This window comes from Stenella coeruleoalba (genome assembly GCF_951394435.1).
Source record: "Stenella coeruleoalba genome assembly, chromosome: 3".
In the NCBI taxonomy this organism is placed as follows: Eukaryota; Metazoa; Chordata; class Mammalia; order Artiodactyla; family Delphinidae; genus Stenella; species Stenella coeruleoalba.
In genome coordinates, this window is record NC_137148.1 from 55,272,383 (window position 1) to 55,294,762 (window position 22,380).

Sequence of the window (22,380 nt, forward strand, 5' to 3'; positions counted from 1 at the left end):
AATGTTATACTTGCATACAATTTATCTTCCAGGAATTTACTTGATAAACCTGCTCATGTGCAAAGTTGCATACGCATTAGGCAGCACAGCTCAGTGGGTAAGAGCCTAAGATGGAATCCAAACTGATAACTTTGCTGTGATCTTAAGTCACTTAATCCTTCTGTGCCTTGGTTCCATCACCTGTAATGACAATAATAATACCTACACCTCAGACAGTAGTCATGTGAATTAAGAGTTCACTTTTTGAAATGTGCTTAAAACAGTGCCTGCCACATAGTAATATATGTGCTATTCTCTTTTTTTGTATTTTTTTATTGAAGTATAGTTGATTTACAATGTTAATTTTTGCTGTACAGCAAAGTGATTCGGTTATACATATATATAGATTGTTTTTTGTATTCTTTTCCATTATGGTTCATCACAAGATATTGAATATATAGTTCCCTATGCTATTCTTTCTTATTATTCTGGCACCATTTGCAATAGTAAAAAGCTGGAAACAACCTAAATGTCCATCAATAAGGGACTCAAACAATGCAAAGAGGCTCAACATCATTAATCATTAGAGAAATGTAAATCAAAACCAAAATGAAATATGACTGTACATCTACAGGATGGCTATTAGATGAACAGTAGCAAGTGTTGTCAAGGATATGGAGAAATTAGATCCCTAATACATGGATGGTAAGAATATAAAGTAGTGCAACCGCTCTGGAAAAGTTTGGCATTTCCTCAAAATGTTAAACTCAGTTGCAATATGACCCAGCAGTTTGCTTCTTAGATATATCCAAGAGTTGAAAACATACGTCCACACAAAAACTTGAACACAAATGTTCATAATTCATAATAGCCAAAGTGGAGGCAACCCAACTCTGCCACTGATGGAATGGATAAACAAAATGTGGAATAGCCATACAGTGGAATATTATTCAGCCATATAAAGGAACGAGGTATTCGTAAAGCTTCAACATGGATGATCTTGAAAACACTATGCTAATTGAAAGAAGCCAGACACAAAAGATGACATATCGTATGATTCCATTTATATAAAATGTCCAGAATATGCAAATCTATAGCAACAAAGTAGATTAGTGATAGCAAGGGGCTAGAAGGGAAGAATGGGAAGTGACTGCTAATAGGTATGGGATGTCTTTTGGGTGGGGTGATGAAAGTGTTACAGCATGGGATAGTTGCACAGTCTTGTGAATACGATTTTAAAAATGGATTGTACACTTTAAAATGCTGAATTTTATGATATGTGAGTTCTACCTTAATAAAGTGAATGAAGAATTGGAAGGTCTGTATGTTCTAAGATGGTATAATATCCAAAATATATTAAATGAAAAAGAAATTACAGAAGTTTGCATGGTATGCTACCATATGCTTAAAAAAAAAGTACACACACACACATGCTTTGCAGGCATAAAATCTCTGAAAAGATACACAGGAAATGAGTAACAATATTTCCTAAAGGGAGGGAATCTAGTGGTGACTGAAGAACAGGGTGTCCTGGAAGGGAAACCTACCTTTCCGGTACACATCTTCCTTGACTTACAACGGGGTTACTTCCCGATAAACGCATTATAAGTTGAAAATATCCTAAGTCAAAAATGCGTTCAATACACCTGACCTGCCAAACATCACAGCTTAGCCCAGCCTACTTTAAAAATTTTTTTTTTGGCTGCGCCGTGCAGCATGTGGGATCTTAGTTCCGAGACCAGGGATGGAACCCGCACCTCCTGCAGTAGAAGCGTGGAGTCCTAACGACTGGACCACCAGGGAGGTCCCCAGCCTAGCCTACCTTAAACATGCTCAGAATACTTTCATTAACTTACAACTGGGCAAAATCATCTTAACATAAAGCCTATTTTATAATAAAGGATTAACTATCTCTTGTAATTTGACTACTGTACTGAAAGTGAAAAACAGAATGGTTGTGTGTATCAGTTGTTTACTCTCACGACCACCTGGCTGACTGGGAGCTGCGGCTCCCTGCTGCTGCGCAGCGTCACAGGTATTGTGCTGCACGTTGCTAGCCCAGGAAAAGATCAAAATTCAAAGTACGGTTTCTAGTGAACACGTATCACTTTTGCACCATAGTAAAGTCGAAAAATCCTAAGTTGAACCACTGTAAATTGGGCGCCATCTGTATACACTTTCATACCTTTTGAATTTTATACAAAGTGCAAGTATTACCACTTCCATTTTACCTTTTGAATTTTATACAAAGTGCAAGTATTACCACTTCCATTTTTTTAATTTAAAGAAAGAAATAAAAATGGAAGACTGATACTTTATCTTTAGTCTAAGTTTTATTTTAAGAGATCATCTTCAGTTTCTTCTGTAATAAAAGATATCCAACCATTTGATCAGATTTATTCTTTAGCAACTGAAGCATTAAACAATTACAGTTTTAACTCTCAATCCTTAATAATACTATTCATTATACTTGAGATTGTTTAGCTTTCTCATGGAGAAAAAAAACTAAACATAAACCTTTATACTATCCACCTATGAGTCCAACAGCACAATTTCAATAAGAAAGTTGTACTGATACTGATAATTGAACAATTTATATGATGTCAGCAGAGAGGTATCAAGAGTGATTGTAAAGTGGCATTCTTGTTAAGTCAAGAGCTATGATCTTTGACCCACTGCTCTATCCATTTCAATATCTGATTGATATTATCCTCTAGATCTTCTGGTTTATTGCTCGGCAACTGATGCACTATTTCTTCCTTGTAGGATCCCAAGGCTTCTTCATAAAGAACTTGAAAAATTTCACACTGAATATTGTCTTTTAGTTTCTTCTGATTATAACCCCTAGAAGGCAAAGAGAAGATAAACAAACTGAACGGCATTAACTGGAGTTTTAGGAACAGACTAGAAACTGGACACTTTTGAACACATGAAAAATCACGCAAAAATACTTCTTGTAGGCTCTTTACCTAGAGAAAACAGATTGGCTTCTGTGACTATGAGAGACTTCTTTGACAAGAGAGAGGGTTAAACTAAGGACCAAAGTTTAGCTTTGTCTGAGACTTTTTTCCCTACAATCTGTCAGCCACTCAATTAGCAAACATCTACCTACCTCAAGCCAGATGCCAAGCTATGAGATAAATAGTCTCTAGCTATGGTCCTAAATTTCAAAAGAGTTAAGGAGTTAAGATATAGACACATAAAACAAATAGATGGCATATAATAAAATAAAATGCATATGATAAGGAATAGCATATACTGATTGGGTACTTGATCACACAGATGTATCTGTACTTTACCAATTCCAAAGACATTGAAAAAATTATATAATCTTTATGCGGATGTAAATTAGCCAACTCATTAGCTAGTGAAAAAAGATAAGGAAAATTCAAACTCAAATTAGTTAAACTTTGTAACAATCAAAATTAAATTGAAGTACTTAAAAGATGATTAACTTTATGAAAAAACCCACAGAATGGGAGAAAATTTCTGCAAATCTTATATCTGATAAGGGACTTACATCTAAAATACATAAAGAACTCTTGTAACTTAATAAATAAAGGACAAATAACCAAATTAAAAATTGGGCAAAAGATCCGAATAGATATTTCTCCAAAAAAGATATACAAATGGCCAATAAGCACATAAAAAGATGCTCAACATCATTAGCCATCAAGGAAATGCAAATGAAAACCACGATGCAATACTACTTCACATCCACTAGGATGGCTACAATCAAAAAGATAACAAGGATGTGAAAATACTGGCGGCTTCATACACTACTCTTGGGAATGTAAAGTGGTGCAGCCACTCTGGAAAATGGTCTGACAGTTCCCCAAAAGGTTACATAGTTAACATATGACCTAGCAATCCTAGTCCTAAAGAAATTCAATACCCAAGATAAATGAATGAACATGTAATGTTCACACAAAAACACGTGTATGAATGTTCATGGCAGCATTATTCGTAATTGCCAAAAATTGCAAACAATCCAAATGTCTATAATCTGATAACTGGATAAATAAAATATGGTATATCCATATAATGGAATATTTGGCAATAAAAAGAAATGAAGTACTGGTACATGCCATAACACAGATGAACCTTGAAAACGTTATGCTAAGTAAAAGAAGCCAGACACAAAAGATCACATTTTGTATGATTTCATTTATATAAGAAGTCCAAAACAGGCAAATCCACAGAGATAGAAGGTAAATTACTGGTTGCTTAGGACTAGGGACTGAGGGGAAATGGGGAGTGACTGCCAATGGGTATGGGTTTTTTGGTGGGGGAGGGGTGATGAACATTTTTAAAAATTAGTTATAGTAATGGATATAGAACTCTGTGAATATACTCAAAACCACTTAATTGTACACTTCAAATGGGTGTACAATTCACATGGTATGTGAATTTATCTCAATGAAGCTTTTTTTAAGGTGATTAACTTTGTAAGTTTTTTCAACGGTTAAAACAAGACTACTTTCTCATAGTTTTTTCATACTTTAGTCTTTAGTTATTTACATAAAATAGTAATTTTTAATAAAAATGTTAAATGGTCTTTTAGAAAACACATATGTACCGTATTTTCTCTATTACTGCTCTGTTCAAATATTTTTAATGGCTTTTCCCTGACTAAAGAAAGATGATGGAAGTTTTAGGTATAGCCCCAACCTAACTTTCCCTATGTATTTGCCACTGTACTTTTTTGTGCAAGAATCTGCGAGTATCCCATCCAATGGTGCTTAGTCAGAGCTGACTATAGTCAGTGAGAACCACAAATTCTGAACCTGAAGTTAGGCAAACTTCTGGAGTTTTCCTTCTGGAGACTGCTTTCTAAATTCCTGTAAAATCTCCTCTTTTCCACAGTTTGAATCAAAAGACAGTGGGAAAATGTCTTCCACAAAATTTTGCTTTTCTGGTTATTCTGGATTAAGTCTGATGCTCTCCTGAAGGGATGAACTCAAATATATTGTGAAATGTTAATTTATCTTGTTAAAGGTTGTAAAATGTTCATTTATCTTCAGCTTTTCATAAGCTTTCCCATTTCTGTTGTGAGGATGATTTGAGTGGGTAATGTTCATTCCATAGCAAAGAGTATGTTATTGGTTTGGCTGTTTTCCTATAAAAGTTTTACATTAAGGAAAAAGCATGACTAAGTAGGGTTGATATATATAGTACATTTTACTGAATCAGACTGTCAGTTGAGGTATTCATTTACTCAGAAACTACTGCTTGCGTTTTATGAATGCACCTTTTTCCGTTAGTTTCAGAATGTTGGTACCGTACAGACTTGGTTTATAATAAGACCAAAATAAAGTAGTCACGTTTTCAAATAGAACCTTTTATGATGTTCATGTTGGCCAACTTCAGGAATCTGAGTAAAAGTTTACATAATACTTTAAGGATTCAGTGTTCTTCCTTCCTTACCTAGTTTCAAGTCTGTTGTACAAAACACTGTTATCTGTTTTCAGCACAAATACTATATGAAACCAGCGTTCAGGGAAGAAATCACAACCATGGTAATCAACAATAACTCCACCTTCACTCATTTGGTTTTCTAACTCATCAACTACCTGTAAGAAAGGGGAGAAAAAAAAAAGATGAATACTCTTTAAAAAAAACTGAGGTCAACTTTCCTATAAATTTTAAATGTATACTGTATAAAAAAGATTGTACTTACTCTGTCTTCATCTAAAATGGGACAATCATACTCTTCATCATAGCCATCATATAATTGCCCTAAAAGAGATTTACATTGGCATATTAAAGTAGTATTTTCTAAGTAACTTTCAGTAATTTTCAATTACTCTTAGAGACAAGGGAGGGCACTAATACAATAGATGTCATATGGACAGCATATATAAAGAGCAGTATTGATAAATTAGAATTTTGTCTAGAAGGAAACTTGGATAACAAAATACCTGAAAAAGAATGAATAATAGCCAACTTCAGAATTTGTGGGGCTATTAGTAGAAGAGAACTAGTTTCAGTGAGCTACAGATTGGTGCGAAGAGGGGACACATGGATACAAACACTCGTACACACATTAACAGGAGATTAAGTTCCAAATTTATTAGGCCAAGGATATGAAACTTATTAAAAGGAACAGCAGGTTCTTGATTCCAGAAATGAACCCTTTGTCACTAAGGTCACATCTTCATGGGGTTTGGGGAAGGAGAGTCAGTACCCAGATGCTCCTTCACTTCTAGAATTCCAGCATCCCCAAAAGCCAAGGGTTGAATATCTTATTTCAGAAGGTAAAACAAGAATGATGGGGCAGGCATAAAGAAGGCAGATTTAAATCTAACATAAGAATTTTTCAACAAATTAAAGCTTCCTTTCAAAGGAAGTGTGTCTTAAGGAGGTGAGACATACCAATCCCACTCTCACCCTGAATCCCTAGGAGGTATATACTCTAAGGCAGGCTTAGATCATTCTTCTAGCCATCTCGAAGAGCATGCTATAGTCTTCCCACCTCTTTCCCCTTAATAGTTTGGCACAGGTTGAAATGAGCTTCAAAGGAGCGTGAGTTCTGAAGTGACGAAGGGGTGGTCCTGAGGGTTTGTGGAAGGCACAAAGGCAGTTTTAACTGTCTTCCTGGAGGGTCTGTGGGCTGATTCTGGGCACATGAACCATTTCTCTAGCATCCTAGTGTGGCCTCTGACTTCTTGGGTTACAGTTCAGTTACCAGAAACTCTTACCAGCTAAAAAGTTAAACTGTCTTGGTATGGGGAAAACTGGTTAACAATATAGAAACTAATCTAAACCCTTACTTTACACCACAAACCCTAGCTGAATTAAAGAGCTAATTTCTTTTTTTAAATTTCTTTTTCTTTTTTTTTTTTTTTTTGCGGTACGCAGGCCTCTCACTGTTGTGGCCTCTCCCATTGAGGAGCACAGGCTTCGGACGCGCAGGCCCAGCGGCCATGGCTCACGGGCCCAGCCACTCCACGGCATGCGGGATCCTTCCGGGCTGGGGCACGAACCTGCGTCCCCTGCATCGGCAGGCGGACCCCCAACCACTGTGCCACCAAGGAAGCCCCAAGAGCTAATTTCTTAATTCCAAAGATAACTAATGGAAAATTAAACCTACAAAGGTATGATACATTTGAGTTTGTGAAAAAAAAAAAATTGATTGAAACATATAAAATGTTAAATCTCTGTTTGATGAAAAATAATATAATTAAAAAAATGAAAAATGGCAGGGAGAAATACTAGGACAAAGGACTGAAATGTAGATTATATAAATACCTTAAATTCAAAATAACAATAAGTAGCTTAAGAAAGAATAAGAAAAAAATTCACACAGGATGGAAAAGATAATTAGTAAACAATACATGAAAAAATACTGTACTTTCCCAGCTACTAAAGAGATGAAAATTTAAATGAGGCTTTTTATACCTGTTATATTAGTTATACATGCATTTAGTAAACTGACTCTGGAAACGAATAATTTTTAAAAGTAAAACGTTATACCCGTTCAGAGATTTCTTTTGACCATTGAATTTCAAACCAGAAAAAAATTTAAAAAGATGCTTTAAAATGTTCAACAATAGCGAATTAGTTAAATCTTGTTTACTAACTTGCTAAAATATTATGTAATTAAACTTAAGTAAGTAAAATATCAGGTTGTTAAATTTCTGTTATTTTTACAATACTATATATGTGTGTGTGTGTATATATATATATATATATATATATATACACACACACACATATGTTTTGTTTTTTTTTTTTTACAATGCCACAAAATCTAAGAATACCTACAGCTGACTTTGTACTATGTGGGAATCTGGAGTAGATAAATGTTCCTTCATATTTTAAATCCAGACTAGTTAAATCTTTAAAAATATATGCTGCCTAAAACAGACAACTATAGCAGCATTAACTTTTAGAATTAAAGTCTTTATATACTGCAATGCTGAAATGCAGGATTTCTTAAGTCATGTGAATACATATTAATAAAATAGTGTAATTCAAGCTTTCCAACATTCATTTCAAAAAACATTTATCAAACACCATGTACCAGTAATTACAGAGATAAGGAAGATATAATAGTGAACAAATTGAACAAGAAGACCAACTCAGTCCTTCCCGCGAAGAGTTGACAATAAAATGGGAGATGACAGACAAGTAACCTGGAAATTGTAATATTTAATGCTGTGGATCATGGTGCTCTGGGAGCAATAACATGGGGACCTTTTAGGTTAGGAACATAAACTTGGGATATTAGAGGAGGCTTCCTGAAGCAGGTAACTTCTAAGTGGAAACTTGAAGCAGTTAGCTCAGGGAAAAAAAGGTAGGTAAGACGATTCTTAACAGAGAAAACAAGATATTCAAAGGCAGAGAGACTAAGGAGGGCAAGCCTTTCAAGGGAGGAAAAGTCTTTCAGAATAGTTAGAAAATAAGTGATAAGGGGTCAGGGGGATTAAGGCCAGATTAAAAAGGGCCTTGAGGGACTTCCCTGATGGCGCAGTGGATAAGAGTCCGCCTGCCAATGCAGGGAACACGGGTTTGAGCCCTGGTTTGGGAAGATCCACATGCCGTGGAGCAACTAAGCCCGTACGCCACAATTACTGAGCCTGCGCTCTTCAGCCCGCGAGCCACAACTACTGAGCCGGAGTGCCAGAACTACTGAAGCCCGCGAGCCTACAGCCCGTGCTCCACAACAAAGACAAGGCTCAGCAGTGAGAAGCCCACGCACCACAATGAAGAGTAGCCCCCGCTCACCGCAGGTAAAGAAAGCTGGCACGCAGCAATGAAGACCCAACACAGCCAAAAAAAAAATTAATTAAATAAAAAAAAAAAAGACCTTGAAGGCTGCACTGAGTTGTTTAGACTTTATCCCAAAGCAAAGGAAAATCATTAAAGCATTTTAAGCATGAAATGACATGATTAATTTCAAATTTTTAAAAATCATTTTGATTTCTGTGTGGAGTTGGAAGGAAGCAAGTCCAGAAGAAGCATGGATACCATATAAAAGCTACTGCAGAATTTTAGGTGGTAATTATAACCTATACTCCAAGGAATGGAGAGAGATGAATTCTAAACTTTGTTTCAAATTTCCAAAAAGAGGAAAAATTTGTGCTACTTTAGAAACTTCAACTGGTAGTCACATTTATAATTGTCTATACAGTGGATCTTCATACGGCAAAGAGGAAAAAAAAGCTTGATTTCATCAAATTATCGAAACTTAAATCAGTTTCCTAAACAAAGTTTTATGATTTACTTAGATAAATTACTTGCAGAAAAAAATTGATTGTGGAGCCGGTTAAAAGGCTTAAAATGACCTTCTTACCTTAAAAAGACCTTCCAAGCTGTCATTAGTCAAGCTATAAAAACATGACCTTTCCTTTAACTGCCATCCTATCATTTATACACTCACGTGAAAGCCGTTCTTTAAAGCTAACCACATAGAGATGCTAGTCATCTATTTTGCATCTATACTAATGCAATTAGTATAAGAAGTTAATTGGTTTAGAAGGATTGGGAGCTTTGATACCTGGCCTTTTATGCAAAGAGAGCAATGAATTCTGCCAAGAGAAGTTAGCACCAAAAGATGCGGCATTCGAGTAGGGCCTTTTAAGGAACTGTTTATAAGACAGATGAGGAAGGGCATGTACAGGTAAAGGGAATAGCATGTATAAGGACATGGAGATGGAAGACTCCCCATGCGTTTGAAGAACAATAGTGCACTGTGGGTAGACTTAAGGGGACATAGGGCATAGTGGCTGCAGGGAAGGGCTGAAGGTAAACTGTGGCCAGTTCATTACTTCATTAAGGTGAGTGGCCTTTATCATTAAAAAGTTCAAGTAATTTCATCCCCTCTCCCCGCCCGCCCCCTTTTTAAAGGACATAATGATGGTGTACAGAAGAGGGAGGGAAGAGATACTGAAGAAGAGATTCAGCATGAATGGTCTTGAGAATGGTATAGCGGTACCAAAGGGACACAGCGTTAATGGTCTTAGGAATGGGACAGGGGTATCAAAGGGATTTTTTAAACTATCAAGATTAGGAGACAAGTGCATCTGTGTAGTGTGTAAATGCGTTTTTAGTGTGTGGGTGACAGGAATCAGGAATGGGCAAGCAGTCAGGGATGACTTCAGAACATGTGCTTTTTAAACATTAATTTGGAAATATGTGGGAACTATCCAGATGGTTAAATCTTGTAGATGTCTAGATGTTGGGCTAAGGTTTAATAATAAATTTAAGAGTTACAAGTAAAAAGGACTAACTAGTCCTGAGTCAATGAAATTACCAGAGGGAGGGGCAGGATTACAAGATGGCTGCAATGAGTTCACAGGGGAAATAGGTATATATGGTGGGAAGGAGAGAATCAGATGAAAAGATTGGGAGAGCAGTGTTGGAGAGAGGACAACGGAGAAGTTAGTTTCAAAGGCTTCCAGTGGTAGTTGATTCAGGTGAGGGAAAAAAATGCGATACACATAGGTTAGAGCGGGAATGGCAAACTTCTTCTGTAAAGGGCCAGACAATACATACTTCAGGATTTGCAGCCTAACCTAGCTAGTGGCTCCTACAAAAACAGCTGCAGCTTGCCAACCCCTGCCTTAGAAACACATCAAGATTTTAACTGTTGAGGGCCAGATATTTGAAATGCATCCAATGTCTAGACATATGAGCATCCTGGGGTTAGGCATAGAGGCTGAAGACTGATAAAACTGGTGGCAGGAAAATTAAGGATGCTGGTAGAAGTTTAATTAAATGATTGCATATGGGAAAGGACATCAAGTGAGGAATGCGAGACTGGAAGAACAGGGGTAAGAAAAGCATTCTTAGTCACTCCACATTCAGGACTCTCCATAGTTTTATTAAGCTTAATTCCCCACCTAATTTTTCCTGCTTTAGTTCTAAATGTCATAAAGAAGGTCTCTTACAAATAATACAGCCATTCAACATGACTACTAGGATGGCAATAAACTCCATTTAGACACATTTGTTTAAAACCATTTTGTTTTTTGTCTCCTTACTTATAGCAGGGTTTCTAAACCTGAAATACTACTGACCTTTTGAGCTTGATAATTCTGTTATTGGGGTGGAGGGCTGTCCTGTGAGTTGTAGGATGTTCAGCAGAATCCCTAGACTCTACCCATTAGAGGTCAGTAGCAACCCCCCCCCACTCCAGTTATGACTACCAAAATATCTCAGGTGCCAAATGTCCCCTGGAGGGCAAAAATCACCCCCTGTTGAGAACCACACTGCTTTACAGAAGATTGCATGGTTTCCCTTACAACATATTACCATTTGGAAAAAATGAGGAGGCTGAATGCCTCAGACTATTTCCTAGTAAGATTTTCAGATACACTCAGATGGCATAGGAGGGAAAAAATCTGGTACATTTTGAAATCACTATAAAGCACCTCATCTAACACATGTCAAATCAGATCAGAAATCCTTTATCTGGCATAATGGGAGGGAAAAAAAGCTCCATTTTTCCTTTAAGGCAGATTCTCATGAAATAATCTCAATAAAATACAAAGAGGATGGTCAGGACCATGCACCATCAAGTGTACACACATCTTTTGAGTACAAGGAGACTCAGTGAAGAGGAAAAGGAGTGTCTCACAGTGGAATATCCCTGGTCTGGTGTTACTGTTGCTCTCAGTGCTATTCACGACAGATTATATAGTAATTTCATTAAGTTTAGAAATATTGAGTGGGTGAGATGAGAACTGGAAGACATGACTGAAATTGACTGACGTATGTAACTCTGAAATCACTTGTCAAAAACAGTAAACTTCAACAGGCAAAGGAACAAAACCAGATTTCATATAGGTATAAAATGGAGAATGCCAAGCTATGCACAGTAGCAAATAAAGACCTAAGTTTTATTAACTATAATTTGAATGCCAAACCTGGATTAAAAATATAAGCATGATACTAGCTTATAGTATCAAGAATATGACAAGCAAAGATGCACAAAAATTGACCTGCAAAAAGGAATAATGGGAAAAAACTTCAAAAAAAAATTTTTTTTTAAAGATGTTGGGGTAGGAGTTTATTAATTAATTGATTTTTGCTGTGTTGGGTCTTCGTTTCTGTGCGAGGGCTTTCTCTAGTTGTGGCAAGTGGGGGCGGCCTCTCTTGTTGCGGAGCACAGGCTCCAGATGCGCAGGTTCAGTAGTTGTGGCTCACAGGCCCAGTTGTTCCGCGGCATGTGGGATCTTCCCAGACCGGGGCTCGAACCTGTGTCCCCTGCATTAGCAGGCAGACTCTCAACCACTGTGCCACCAGGGAAGCCCTAAAACTTCAAAAATTTTTAAGTGGTAAGATACTGGGAGCCACAGCAAGGGTCCTTAAATATATCCAAAGGGATAGAAAAATGGGACCTAGGAAGAAGTCTGGCAATTGAGAAAGATAAATCTAAATGGATGAGGATTCGCTATAAATAAAAATCCTGACCAAGTGGTCTCTCTAAAAAACAGACATGGTATACTTCAGCAATCTGAAAGAATGGCCCGTAAGAGTGACTTACACACCAGAGATCATACTATAACCTAAACATGTGAAGACACTAGAAGTGACTATTGGTAAGGAACAGACTGCAACAACTTCAAGCTTTTGCAACTGTTATTTCTGTTGGTGATAATGAGGCAGAAAATTGCATCTAAAAATGTAAAAACATTATCGCCAAAGTACCAACAATCAAATGGATGAATTACAACTTTATTTTTTACACTTAAAGGCTGATGAAAAACCATTACTAATCCTATTAAAGAAAATCCAACACAATATCTCAATTGAAAAGTATGGTAACCATATTTACTCATTCAATACTATTTTTCTAAAACACAACATGGAAACATCTAGCGTGCATGTTTAATCTCAGTACAATGGATTCAAAACCAAGTATACATGTTACATGCATCAAGGCTAAATTACAAATTATCATAGTCATCATCATCATCGTCATCATCATCATCATCATCTTCACGTTTTCTTTTCAATGCATTTGATGCTTCACTGGCAGTGTTCTGTGATGACACCATGTTAGTGGTAATAAGAATATTTTTGGACCCAATTAGTGATGGATTAATTAGAACATTCTGAACTGCTGATGTTGCAGGAATTGAGGCTTTTACAGCTGGGGATTGTGAAGTGGGCATCTGTACTGTGAACCTTTGCCCTGTGAGGGACACTGGAGTCCCTACTTTAGTTGAAACAGACATGGTTTGTGGGGTTGGTGTGCCAAGCGTGGGAGTACTTGGTCTGCTAGTAACTGAACCAACACTTAACCGTGGAACTGTTATTCTTCCCGCAGAAGTAGATGCCTTTTTTTGTAAGGATTTAAGTCTATAATTTGGAGCAGTCAAGCAATATCTATCAGGTGGCAATCTAGGACCTGAATATGGCTTGATTAATGGCAAAGGGGTTTGATTCCTTTGCCTTGCAATATCTAATAAAAAATCTCTTGGGGGAGGAGAGGTAAAAGACTGGTCAGCACGACACTGGATGGCCAATCGCACATCATCTGCATCAACAGTAGCCTTCTTAGCATGACTTGAATAAATTTTTGCATCATCTAGAATTGTGGTCACATATCGGAAGGCAAACTCCAACATCTGATTTATAACTCTTGGTTCATATTCTGTAATCCCCATATCCTTCAGGATTTGTGCCATCATCTGTGCATCTTTCGGCATGCTCTTGGGAGAAGCCATCTTGCCAGACTCCATGATATCCGGTGATCAGACTTTAGATCATTTGAAAAAAATATGTACATTAGATCAAACCTGAAATAGTTACTTTAGTAGCAACTGTCAGGAACTTTAAAATTTTAAAATACATGTTAAATTTTTAAAAATATAAATTAAAAAATACACTAAATCTTTTTAATTTTAATGAGGCACATTTAAAGTTCCCTTCACTTAAATTTATTTTCTACCCATTAGAGAATATAAAAAGATGAAGACACAAATAAGGGAGTGATAAAAGATTGGGGAAAAACAGGGTAAAATAACCAAAAACATACAACATTTTAAAATATGTGCAGTTGGGGCTTCCCTGGTGGCGCAGTGGTTGAGAGTCCGCCTGCTGATGCAGGCGACACAAGTTTGTGTCCCGGTCCGGGAAGATCCCACATGCCGCGGAGCAGCTGGGCCCGTGAGCCATGGCTGCTGAGCCTGCACACACTGTGCTCCGCAACGGGAGAGGCCACACCAGTGAGAGGCCCGCGTACCGCAAAAAAAAAACAAAAAAAAAACCGTGCAGTTGCTTACAGGCATGCACCTACAAACTAATCTAGGAAAAGACCATAGGACAGCCATGTCCTACTGCCTGAGTTCAAAATCATGTCCTTCCAGTGAGCTCATATACTCACTGTCTCCATAGATATATATGCTTAGCACCACCCTGACCTTTACGTGTTTGCCCAACTCAAAAATACTCTCCCTCTTCCTCATATTCAAACTGTCCTAAGTCTAATCTTCCTGGAAGCTATCCCACTTATTACTGTCCACAAGAACTGCTAGCCAACTGCAGAGGGGATGTAGTGGTCAAAATAACTAGGACAAAGCATGAGACAATATGTTCTATTTCTATGGGTCCCCAACAGAGCATTAATTCCTTCATGGCAATTTTTCTCTGCTTTTTGTACCTTCTCACAAGTACAGTACTAATACTCCATTATTCCTTTCACTTTTTTAAACAAATCTAACACCAAAGTGCCCCTTACCTTCTCGTGCTAAATCACCCACATTAACGTATTTCAGTCCTGATCTTGATGCAAGTTCTTTGCCTAGCGTGGTTTTTCCAACCCCTGGTGTACCTGCAAGACAAGCCACAGAAAAATACTGTTCATGAATACTTATTAGACTTTAGCCTCTAATCTGCCTTCTTAACAACTGAAAAGTTTCCTAATTAGCAATCCTATATAAAATTACACACACCATAATCTAATCAAAACTACCCAAAGCCTGCTGAATATCAGAATTTCACCCAGTGTATCTGATTTCACCAGGAGTGGGGCTTGGGAGAATCTGATGACAATTACAGACTGTCTGCCACCACCATGGAAATTCCCAGAATAAAACTAGCTACCTCAAATAAACTGTCATCATTTATTTGCTTTAGTTTAAAAAAATTAAATTGTTCATGGAAAAAAGTTAAGCAGTATGAAAGAATATCCACTATACTCTTCCCTAGAGACAACCAGTGTAAACCACTTTCTTATGTATCTCTCCAGAGAAGTCATATACATATGTTTGTGTATACATCCATATATATACAAATATATGGCAGCATACTACACGTGTACATATACACACATTGCGTGCATACATACATACACACACCATATATTTCCTTCTACATAAATGGCCATACTATACATTGTTCTTCACCTTCCCTTTTTTATATTTATTGTTTCAAGATAAATAATCAAACACTTAATTTTCAACTTGAACTAACGCCACTGAAATTACAACACCTGATCATTATAATTAAAGATAAAAGGAATTGGGCTTCCCTGGTGGCGCAGTGGTTGAGAGTCGGCTGGGCCCGTGAGCCATGGCCGTTGAGCCTGCGCGTCCGGAGCCTGTGCTCCGTAACGGGAGAGGCCACAACAGTGAGGCCCGCGTACGCAAAAAAAAAAAAAAAAAAAAAAGGAAGGAATAAGTCAAGTCTACCTATAAGGGCAATAACATTTTTATCTCCAGTCCACTATAATACACCAAGTCTGAATCCTCAACTCACCATGTTTTCAATAAAACGCTCACATTTAGACTTTTGACGATATGGCTTAATAGTAAAAAACCAAGACACTGTCTGACCCAAACAAATCAGATATTGTAAAATCTTCCCCTTAAGGACGCTTAAAGGCTAAATAGTAACCTGTTGAGGTTAATCTGTTACTCTCAGACACAGACAGGACTTGTGCGCTGCCAATATGCTTACGTTTTGTTAAAGGATAAAACTTGGCTTTGATCCACAAACAGCGCCTCAAATTTTATTGTGCTGCAACAGCATCTACACCCATTAGATTTTTCCAGGAATGCCCTATGTTGCTATTAAATACTACAATTTAGTAAACATTTTCAGAGTTAAACGACCAGAAATATTTTTTAAAGTCGTTATGCGGCATTTTACTACCCCTCACAGGTAACAAGCGCCCTGAGTATGGATCCAAAGACCCAGAAAAAAACCCACGATCAGCCCGGGAATTTTACAGCATCTCTACGAGAAACGACCAGAGATGCTCAGTAGATACCTTTACTTCTTAAAACACAAAGAAAAAGCCCCTGATGCTAACTCCGCAAGCGTATACAGCAAATTTATCACCCCACACCGCAAACATCCGAACCCCTTCATCGAAATCTCTCAGATACAAAGGGAAAATAAGAGACGGCCCTAGAGGCCTAAGGACTAAAACATCCACCATTAACGGATCTACTAAGGGCCAAATATTGCCTTACCTTATCTCGCTAACCACGCAGACACCCCGCCAAGTAAAGAAGCAACAGACATTTTACAGACAAAAACCTGATTACGAAAGATTAGTCAGCTTGCCAAAAAAGGGAACTGCATATTATCTACCTCTCTCCGCCTCACCGAGTAGCCAACCTCTGAGCAAAAGAATTAACGTCCGTCGTCCCCTTCCCCCAGCCTCGTGCAAAACCGTCGCGAGGGCGGGGGGTACAGGCCCTGACAACTACAACTCCACGCGACCCTCGCCGAGCCTCGCAATAGAACGCTAAGCGACCCCACTTCGGGCTTTCCAGGCCCCAGGGCACTCCGCGCCCCGCGCCAGCCCCGCCGCCCACCACAACCCCTAGTGCGCCCCCTGACCGGTGAGCAGGATGTTCGGAAGCAACATGGTCCTCGCCGCACTGGCTCCCGACGCCTCCGCACAAGCGCCCTACACGCTACAGGGAGGGGCCGGAAGGGGAGGGTAACGGCAAGCGCCAGTGGCGCCGGGGTACTCGAGGCCTGGAGTGTCGCTCGCGACCCACCTCCGCCGCCTCGTCACCCACCATTGGTTACCTGGCTTTCTATGACACGCTTCCATCGCAGTGTACGAAGTACGAGCACACGTCGGGTCGGCGCTTCCGGTCAGGCAATGCGCTGGATGCCTAAGACAGTAGCTCCTTAGGAGGCCCCGCCTTTCGGGCTGTGTCGCGGAAGCGCCGACCGACCTGGAAGGTCCCCGGGAGGCGGGACCTCCAAGAGGGTTCCGCGCTGAGCCCGGTTAGGGGTGGGTGGCTTCCCTTGCACCTGGAGCTGAGCCTGGGCTCCACCGCTCCTCTCGGCCCACGAGGGGATGCAGCTACCGGAAGGTAAGGCTGCCGCGGCTGGGGCTGCGGTGTATATATGTCGTAGAGACGCGAGTCCATCTTTGCCTTCTCGCCTTCCCAGACTCTGATGGCTCCTCCTCCCGACCTGCCCATCCCATCTGGGGATGAGACGGGTCGGGGTGCAGAGCTCTGGCCTGGAGCCGGGGCACGCGAGCTCATCTCGGCTTTACCTTGACTAGCAGTATTACGTTGGACGATTATGTGAGCTTAGTATCCCCAGTGCAGTGTGTAGGATGGTGGTGGGTTTGCTAGACATACTCTTCAGGTTCTCTTCTATCTCTGACGTCTCATTTCAGAAACCTGGTACCATCAAGGACAATTGCCTGCTTTTTCAAGGAGGTAACTGTCAGTCTTGCTTTCAAAGAGCGACTAGAGTCCTGACTATAACAACAGTCTGCGTCTTTTATTTCGAGCTGCCAACTCTGTTTTCCACCTATGTATCTCTTTGAAACCGCAAAGCAAAAACTTCTCTAGTCGTGAACAATTTGTGTGTGTGTGTGTGTATGATTTGTTTTCTAGGGTGTGGAAGTATTTACACATAAATTATGTGTGACTCCAAACTATAAAGCTCAGCTTACAGGTTTGTAGACCTTAAAAAACTTTCCTTCTGGCTAACTTAAAATTGGTGAGTTCACTACTTTGTATAAACATTGAAGAACTATGAAAGTCAGAAAGCAGTGTTGCCAAAAAATTTCATAATAACGTATTCAGATAACAACAGTTATAGAAAAAGTTTACTGTAAGATATAAGTCTTTGTCCAAAGTAAGTGATAAGTCTGCATTCATTGTATGGTGCTTTTTTTGTTATTATTTTTGAAATTTTGGAAAATTTTTTGAAATTTTATAATTTGAAATGTGGGGAATTTTAATTTTCAGTATGAAAACTACACAAATAAAATTGTTTAATTTTTCTTAATGACAAAAGATAGGTTCACAAATGTGTAGTTTTTCTGTTTTCTCTAATACATTATTGAGTTTGTAGGAAAAACGTTACATCACCACAGATAATTTGACAGTTATAGTCATTAAAAGTAAAATTTATTTTAGTATTTTGATTTCTTGCTGCATGTATGTTTGCTGTGTTCTCTTTCACTAGTTCTTGAGCCTTAACTTTATCATGTCGTTGATTTTTATCAATATATATTAATTATTTCTGTTTTACATTTTTCTTAATTTGAGATTTTTTTTTCTTTTTTTCCGCTAGGTGAATTATACTTTAATGTACTACAGGTTGTATACTACGGATGGGAACTATTAAAGTTTATAATGTCAAAAACTTTTCTTAGACCAAAGGCATCTTCCACAAAGGTATGATACGCTAAAATGGCCATGTGATAACTGCCCAAAAGGAGTTATAAATTTTTATATGTGTTCCCAATGACTTATTACTGCTATGAGAGTAATGGTGCCCAGTATTTGTTGTAACTAGTGATCTAAAAAGTTCAAAAATAAATTGTGAAACAACTGTACACTGAAAACACAACCTTAATTTTGAAAAAATGTTTATTTACAATCCTGGTCACAAAGAAAAGGCTGAAAACTCTTGAATGAAAGAGCAATAGAAGAAAAGGAAATACATGAGCTGTAGTTGGTGTTATAGCTTAACAACAAGCCCTGCTTCTTAGAAATTAGGTGGTTCAATGTGCCAGTTCTCAACAAGGCTAGCGGGTGGGTAGGATGGGTATCAGACAGTATACTGAAAGTTAGCTGTTTTCCTCGTGGTGGATCTGATTTTTCTCTTACTCTAAGTGAATTATTTAACTTTGCTGTTTCTCTTCCTCTTCCTCTTTTTTTTAAAAGTAAATGGAAATCCATATTTACATAAGAAAACTGTAAAATGTATAAGTAACATGGAGATTGGAATCGCTAGATCAGAATTGCTATCAAGAGTTTTACTACTACTAATATTTTTATGTACTCTTAAAAATAGAGGAAAGGGGCCAAAATTGTAGTACTAGTAATAGTCTTTTTAAAGAGGAGGAAATAAATTGGGTAACTATGACTAAAATTTTTTTTCCAAAAAGTCTTTATTTCTTTACCCACTGCTGATCATAATTCTAGATTCTGTTTATAAGAGGAATGAAGTTTGATTTCACATTCATAAAATACTTGAAAGTATTGCTTCTCCTGAGCCTACTTTCAGCTCCAACCTCTGTTTTTTGTTTTGTTTGTCTCCCAGAAAGGAGCATTGTCAAATAAATGGTTCACAACTATGGCTGAGTATTCTTCAAGGAAAATATAATCTTGTTAGCCAGGCAGGGAATTACAAAAGTCAGGTACTAAGCTAGATTTTTTTAGATTTATACTGTTGGAATGTTAAGAAAAAGTCCACTTTTAAAATTCTAATTATTAAAAAAAGAACGCTTTTTAATGCTCAAATATTTTTAGGTTAAAATTGCTTAATTTAACATTTCTCTGTGTGTATTCTTACAAAGGATTTTAAAGAAAAGGAAGTGTTGGAGGGAAACGTAGAGGGGTTAATAGTTTCTATAGACTAGAAGACCATGAAATAGAACTCACTGATTTTCCTGCTCTATTAAACTAGTACTCGTTTTCCTAAACAAATCTGACAAATAACCCTCCCTGGAAAGCCTGCCTCCCTTTCATAAACATATTAGTTGCTTCATGAGCTGAAGAAAAATATAATCAAGTCATAATTACAAACTATTCATAGTGTCAGTATTCTTAGACCTATCTTCACATATCTTAAAGCCGATAGGGATTATTTGAATGTATAAAATGGTTCTTAGTTTGTGAATGTATTAACCTGGTCAAGGCAGAAGTGTTACTTTTCTTACTGCTCTACATGGTTAAAATAATGCCTTTTTTTCTTTATTCTGTTTTACTTCTTTTTTTGGTAGGTAATTTTAATATTTGTGTTTAATATTTGTGTGCTACAAATGAGTTTTTAAAGTATCAGTCTAATCTTTATTCTGGGAAGATTATAATTAATAAAAAGAATTAAGTTTGTATTCTATATTCATTTATATGACATCCATCATTACCATGGTCAAGTAGATAAGTATACATTTATGCTTATTGTAAAGTAGAAAAATGACTAATAGAGTCAATTTTATTTAAAGAGCTAATTTGTGAGATTTTTATTTTAAATGTTACAAGTATAAGAATTTTTTTAATAGAGTCGTTTAGTTATATAGGGAATAGATGCAAAAAAATGTAATAGTGTTTACATGGTTTCTTTTTTTCAGATAACAAACTGGGTAGACTCATCATTTGATGATTTTTCAGAGACTACAAGCATCTCTACTATTACTGCCACATCATTAGGTGTGAATAACTCAAGCCTTAGAAGAAAAAAGGTGCCTTCCACAGTAGAAAGTAGCAAATTTCCAGCTAGAAAAAGAGGAAACCTATCTTCCTCAAAGCAGATTTATGGTCTAGAAAATTCAAAAGAATATCTGTCAGAAAATGAACCATGGGTGGATAAATACAAACCAGAAACGCAGGTAATAAATGACATACAAACAAGTCTACGTAATTTACTTTCAGGAAGGAGAGGGATGTGCATTTTCAGATATTCATAAAAATCTTTCTGCCTAAATGAATTAGAAAAAAAATAATAATTTCTAGGTTTTTTATATTCCAAGTCTCAAATTTTCCCAACAGTTATTCAGAAGGTATACCATTGGTTATTTGTCTTCGATTTAATTTAACCCCCAACATAGACTTGATCCATTTAATTTTTTGCTAAATGTAATACCCCTCCCTATTTATTCCCTTCCCAAAATGTATAACAGGATTTTAAAATATTTTATAATTGCATATGTGCCTCAAATTTTCATATATTGGGGTCAGTTTAAGAATAGAATTTTTCCATATCAGTATAAAGAATTGAATTAAGTATAATCAAAAGGACCTTTTTATTACTATATCATGTTACTTGTTTCTAGTTTTTTTCATTAAAAATATGTAGATTAACCTGTGCTGATGTATCAAAAAATTTTGAGTTAAAATGTTTTATTTTAAACTTGAAAATTTTAGCATGAACTTGCTGTGCATAAAAAGAAAATTGAAGAAGTTGAAACCTGGTTAAAAGCTGAAGTCTTAGAAAGGCAGCGCAAACAGGTAACTAAATAAGAAATGTGTTTAAAAATATTTGGCCTCAAATGTTTCTCTGGTTGGTTATAAGAAGTTAAAAACTTTCATGTTGACTTTCTCATAAGTCCAGATCACCTGCAGTAGAAAGCTGTCTGACCTTACTACTTCTTCGTCATTAAAAGACTCAAGAGACTTTGCATTTTCCCCTTGACTTGTACCTCTTTTTCCCTCTTATATATAAAGCATAGTAAACCATTAGGGGGCTAATATATTTAGCATATCAGATTATCTCACACTAAAGCAAGCAGGCAAATTATATATTAGTTTTTGTATTAAATATAACCTAAAATAGTCATTCATCCTACGCTTATGTTTTTTCTTTCACTTCCTAATTCCATAATTACCCTTGGCTCCCAAGCTAGAATATTCTCTCTCTCTCTTTTTAAATTTTTTTAATTTTGAGATTCTTGAAACATCAAGAAAAAATAGAATAGTAAGTGAATATTCATGTACCTGTAAAAATACTCATCATTTTCACCCATGAGTATTTTAATGTAAATTATAAATGTTTGGCATTTAATTCTCTAATGTTATCTAATGCTGTGTTCATATTCACATTTTTCCAGTTGTCTTTTATATCTGGTTTGTTACAACCAGTATCTAATCAAGGACCACCCATTACATATGATTGTTCTATCTCTTAGGGCTTTTAAAATCTAGAACAGTTGCCTTCACCTTCGCTGCACAGCATGACCAAAAAATAAATAAATAAATAATAAAATTAAAGTGTAACTGGCTCTTCTCTAGGTCCAAGTATACAGGCCCTTATTTACTGTAGTTAATAAAAGTAAACAAATGAGCAAGGATTGCAGCCCACCATTATATGTAGGGCATCTTCCCCTGATAATTTTTCAGTTTTAACTTTTTTTTATCAGATTTACTGAATGAGGGAATGTTACTGGGAGCTGCATCCTCTAGTCTGTCTTTAGAGTCCTGTTCCTGGTAATATGTTTCTTAATATACATTTCTTTCT

At 37.2% G+C, this 22,380-nt stretch overlaps 3 protein-coding genes across 9 annotated transcripts in view; 1 reads left to right on the plus strand and 2 right to left on the minus strand.

Annotated features, from left to right (window-relative positions):
* Positions 1-880: 880 nt before the first annotated feature.
* On the minus strand, positions 881-17,096 carry AK6 (adenylate kinase 6). Of its 2 annotated transcripts, none has more exons than XM_079916001.1 (6): positions 16,978-17,096; positions 14,672-14,764; positions 5,660-5,718; positions 5,407-5,552; positions 2,211-2,823; positions 881-2,164 (listed from the first exon to the last, which is right to left on the minus strand). In XM_079916001.1, exons 1-5 carry the CDS (start codon positions 17,000-17,002, stop codon positions 2,631-2,633), a joined length of 516 nt encoding a protein of 171 aa, XP_079772127.1. In that variant the 5' UTR covers positions 17,003-17,096; the 3' UTR covers positions 881-2,164; positions 2,211-2,630. The 2 variants fall into 2 exon arrangements, with proteins under 2 accessions (XP_079772127.1, XP_079772126.1); XM_079916000.1 differs by lacking the exon at positions 16,978-17,096 and adding an exon at positions 16,783-16,872.
* On the minus strand, positions 10,781-16,997 carry TAF9 (TATA-box binding protein associated factor 9). Of its 4 annotated transcripts, none has more exons than XM_079915996.1 (3): positions 16,978-16,997; positions 14,672-14,764; positions 10,781-13,690 (listed from the first exon to the last, which is right to left on the minus strand). In XM_079915996.1, the coding sequence occupies exon 3, from the start codon at positions 13,671-13,673 to the stop codon at positions 12,876-12,878; it is 798 nt and encodes a 265-aa protein (XP_079772122.1). In that variant the 5' UTR covers positions 13,674-13,690; positions 14,672-14,764; positions 16,978-16,997; the 3' UTR covers positions 10,781-12,875. The 4 variants fall into 4 exon arrangements, with proteins under 4 accessions (XP_079772122.1, XP_079772120.1, XP_079772121.1 ...); XM_079915994.1 differs by lacking the exon at positions 16,978-16,997 and adding an exon at positions 16,783-16,829; XM_079915995.1 differs by lacking the exon at positions 16,978-16,997 and adding an exon at positions 16,410-16,526.
* Positions 17,097-17,131: 35 nt separating the features above from the next.
* RAD17 (RAD17 checkpoint clamp loader component) overlaps positions 17,132-22,380 on the plus strand; it is a 31,622-nt gene continuing 26,373 nt past the window's right edge. For 2 of the 3 annotated variants that reach the window (XM_079915992.1, XM_079915993.1), the window contains exons 1-4: positions 17,132-17,270; positions 18,493-18,596; positions 20,498-20,755; positions 21,291-21,374. In XM_079915992.1, coding sequence (XP_079772118.1) covers positions 17,255-17,270; positions 18,493-18,596; positions 20,498-20,755; positions 21,291-21,374 — 462 coding nt within the window. In that variant the 5' untranslated portion in view covers positions 17,132-17,254. The remainder of the gene's footprint in view (positions 17,271-18,492; positions 18,597-20,497; positions 20,756-21,290; positions 21,375-22,380) is intronic. The other variant, XM_079915991.1, reaches the window with a different exon arrangement.